We start from the raw sequence: 4467 nt of genomic DNA on the forward strand, positions 1-4467 counted from the left end.
TACAGCGCTTTTGAACGTTTATTTTATAGATGAAAAGAGCGCTATAAAAATCTGGTAAATAATAATAATAATAATAGCATCAAGTCCCATAACTCTGACATGTATTTTGCAAAATTACGTCCCCTTTTGAAGTTAAAAACTTCTGGTTAAAGTTTTGCATGCAAGTTACTATCTCTAAAACTAGAATCAAGTGCAGATAATGGATTGGAACTCTATAGATATTTTAACATTTAGGATAATATTTCTGCTTCTGGGACAACAATTCGAATAGTCGAGCATTGGCTGTCTTATGGACAGCTCTTGTTTTGTTTTACGATGACGGTGTAACTACCTAGCATTTGTATCTTCCATTTCAGAACGGCTGTCGCAACTTATTAATTTACAGTCTGAACTCTAACATCCTTGACTTGAATAAAACACAGTGGAAAATGTTTAGCTTAGACTACTTCTTATCTTGCTGTAATGTAGGGTAAGGTAGGTCACTTTTTGCAGTTTGCACTTTTTAAATCGTCCTTGAGCATTTTAAGCTCAACAACGGCTGATGCTTATCATTCAAATTAGAACGCGAGAAGTGAGGTAAATGTAAGGTTGTTTCATTTTCCTTTTTCTTTTTCCTTTTCTATTATTTTTGTTTGTTAATACATTTGTTTGAATTTCCACGTAATATTTACACAACATTGTCACAGTGAAGTTTATTTAACAGGTGAACAAGTAGATTAGTACAAGCAACGTGCACCTTAATGTAAATTCAACGTCTATTTGCATAATGTTAAATCAAGAAGTTTAACAGATCGAAAGTAATGACAAATATAATTATCATGTGCTGATATTGCTTTTGATTTCAAGAAGCTTTGGGAGTCAAATCTCTGGAATGTTTTGAAATTGCAGAAATATGCTTTTGTTGACAAGCTTGGTATTTCCCATTCTACTGGTTTTCGAACTTGGAGAAAGTTTTATACTAGATCACAGGGGAGGACCTGTTGTTAACACAACCTGTGGTCCGATTGAAGGCTTATCGCAAAATGGTGCACATGGTTTCCGTGGTATCCCCTATGCTTTACCACCAGTTGGCAAACTAAGATGGCAACCGCCGAAGAAATTAAACATGGCCGATGGAACATGCTGGAACGGAACTTTATCTGCTAAAAAGTATGCAAACTTTTGCTACCAATACGAAACCGATACAACTTTCTATGGAAGTGAAGACTGCCTTTACATGAATGTGTTTACACCAACCCTGGACAAAACTGCTAAGTTACCAGTGATGGTCTGGGTTCATGGAGGTGCATACTCTGCAGGATCCGGAAATGACGACACCTATTTTGCAGACGAAAAGATGTCTGGGGAAACAAATGTTGTTTACGTTAATCACAATTACAGACTTCATACTTTCGGGTTTATGGCATTACAAATATTAGCAGATGTTTCACCCACAAACACATCTGGTAACTATGCATTCATGGACACATTGGTTGTTCTCGAATGGGTCAGAGACAACATACAGAACTTCGGGGGTGACCCGTCACAGGTATGAAAATACATGTCTGGTCTGACGTAAGAGGATTCATAATTATCTTTGCAATTTCGTTATCATGTAGCACATTTTTCATCGAAAGCATAATTTGAGCTGATTTTACAGTACAACGTATTACTCTACCTTCTGACCATTTCAGATAAAATATGACGGAAATATGGCATTGAATCACAGCTCAATTCGCCAACAATTCGTGTTGTATTTATACAAAGTTTATATATATATATATATATATATATATATATATATATATATATATATATATATATATATATATATATATATATATATATATATATATAATTTGGACGTGTATGTCATTCTTTTAACCTTACATACTTAACCATTCTGTTAGATACTACATGACACTTGTGCCATATTTGAAATTGTCCAACAATAAGGGAAAAGCAAAAAAAGCAAACAATTAATGGAATTCGTTTCCTTCTCAGGTCACACTTTATGGCCATAGCGCCGGCGCAACACATGTTCTTGCTTTAATGGCTTCTCCGCTATCAATGGGTTTGTTCCACAAAGGCTGGATGGCAAGTGGGTCTCCACGTTATGACAAACTAGCAAAGGACGCCTATCAAGATAATCTTGTTTATCTAAACAACACTAAATGTTCCACAGTAGATTGTCTCCTTGCGTTGACGTCACAAGAAGCGACAGAGGCCGTACCATGGGATGAGTTTCCAAACTGGGACATGTACGATCAGTATGACATACCTAAGAAACTTACCAGGTTCGACGGGAGTATGGCTATTGTGGACGGTAAGGTATTTCGCAAGTTGTCTGCAAGTCTTTGTTACGCCGGGTTTATTTCTACATACCAGACTTAAAAAAGTTTCAAATATTTCACTTATAAACTTTCAGCTAATGCATGTTCTACATTATCGTTCTAAAGTTATTCAAAATCATTCTTCTTGATCTTTTTGAAGCTTAATACAAATATAGATCACTATAGTGCAGAGCTTTGTGGACAAAAAATAGGAACCAACAAACTGTTGAACGGTCTTTTTGTACATAATTTGTATATATGTTGAAATTAACAATCTTTCAAAATATAGGCCACTCTCTTTTACAAAACTGCTTATTCGGCGGGGATATCGATCCACTATATGTGCTTGCTTGTGATGCTTTAGTTAGAACAGTACAGCTGGTGATATTTCTAATTGAAACGTAATACATATTTTCCAACTTTTTGTTGACGACTTACTACTACTTTGTCATATAAAATATTTGTTATTTTGCAATGAAATTTTAGTTTTTGCTGATTGTGTACTTTTAGGAAATACATACTGAGTATTACTTTTTGGCAAAAGATGCCACAGCTCAGTTTAAGTTAAAACGCTGTAATAGTGTTCTTGAAGTTGATACAGATAAATAGTTAACGTATTTGGTTATAACATTAAATTTGTATAAGTGATAGTAGGCTTCGAAATTAACTAGCAATATCAATAATGTCATGTTTGAATAAATAACTGTTATTCCTGACTTTAAAGGTTATGTTGTACCGGAACCGCCATTTGAAGCTTTCGCCAGCGGATTTAAAATGGATATTCCATTCTTGGTTGGTCAGTACATATTCATTCATTCCACAAGCTTCTTATTTTTAGTTGTGATTAAAAAAGTACCAATCTTAGTAAGTTAGAAAAATATTTCTAGAAAAAATCACAAATGTCCTGGAAAGTTTACAATATTATCGTGATAACTATCTCGTGGCAGAAATATACCACCATAGTATCTCTTGTTGTATTAATTCGGCATTGCATTTTCATTTATTAGAGTTGTATATATTTGAACAGGTAGTACCGGGCAAGAAATGGACGGAGCTACCCCACCAAGTGATATGGGAACTTGGAACAAACCAGACTACGAACGATTCGTCCATCAACAGCTGGACACATTTAGCACGTACATCGCCGACATGGCTTTGAAAATGTATCCTGTTACAGCAAACATATCCGCAAGATATCAATGGGCTAGTATGGTCAGTGACATACGAGTTAACTGTGGGAGCAATCTTGTGGCTTTGATGGCTGCCAAGACCTTTAACTCACCTGTCTATCGTTATGTGGACACCAACAGACCGTCGAAACCATTTGGTGATGGCGGTGGATCGATCTACCCATTCCATACACATGATATGTATGCATTCTTCGGATACTTGTCCAGCTATTTATCTCCACTCAGCGAATCGGACAAGAAATTTGAACAGAACATGAAAAATGAAGTGATTTCCTTTGTGCGTCATGGTCACCCAAACACAACAGCCTGGAGACCGTTCCCTGGATCGACTGGTATCATCTCGGATACGGTAACAACCATCCCGGAGTACCATGCAGCAGAGTGCGAGTTCTTGTTTGCTAATGGCTTCTTTCCCTATTCCTGGCGCCAATAGATAGAATCTTTTTATGTAATATGTTTGATTTTTATGTTTCATTGAGACATCCTTATGGCAACATATTTGTAATTGAACAGAGTACATGTAATTAATTAATTAAAATATAAATACTGGATTCAATTAGATTTTAAAGCTTATTATTCATTAATTATTACATATCCGTTACATCATCGAAACGTTGGAAGTAAATGGTGCAAAGAAAGTTCATTCAGGCTCTTATAAGAAAATAGTTGCATTTTGTACTGCTCAAGATGTAAAAGACAAATAGAAATCACCGAATGATTACCAATGATCATGTTATGGGTGACTACTTGTGATCATGTTATGGGTGATTCCCTATGATCATGTTATGGGTGACTATCTATGATCATGTTATGGATGACTATACCTAATAAAACTATGGTCATGTTATGGGTGACTGCCTATGGTTAAGTTATGGGTGACTGCCTCTGGTTATGTTATGGACCTTATTACAGTAAAAGATCAGATGAATATTGTTTGTTAACATGTAAGGCTGAAGAATATGGCA

At 35.7% G+C, this 4467-nt stretch overlaps 1 protein-coding gene across 1 annotated transcript; it reads left to right on the forward strand.

The window, feature by feature from the left end:
- The first annotated feature begins 473 nt into the window (after nucleotides 1-473).
- Nucleotides 474-3935, forward strand: LOC128559212 (para-nitrobenzyl esterase-like). The gene is made up of 4 exons (XM_053550420.1): nucleotides 474-1528; nucleotides 1984-2305; nucleotides 3037-3108; nucleotides 3340-3935. The coding sequence occupies exons 1-4, from the start codon at nucleotides 893-895 to the stop codon at nucleotides 3933-3935; spliced, it is 1626 nt and encodes a 541-aa protein (XP_053406395.1). The 5' UTR covers nucleotides 474-892.
- Nucleotides 3936-4467: the final 532 nt, after the last annotated feature.

This window comes from Mercenaria mercenaria, chromosome 9 (genome assembly GCF_021730395.1).
Source record: "Mercenaria mercenaria strain notata chromosome 9, MADL_Memer_1, whole genome shotgun sequence".
Taxonomy (NCBI): Eukaryota; Metazoa; Mollusca; class Bivalvia; order Venerida; family Veneridae; genus Mercenaria; species Mercenaria mercenaria.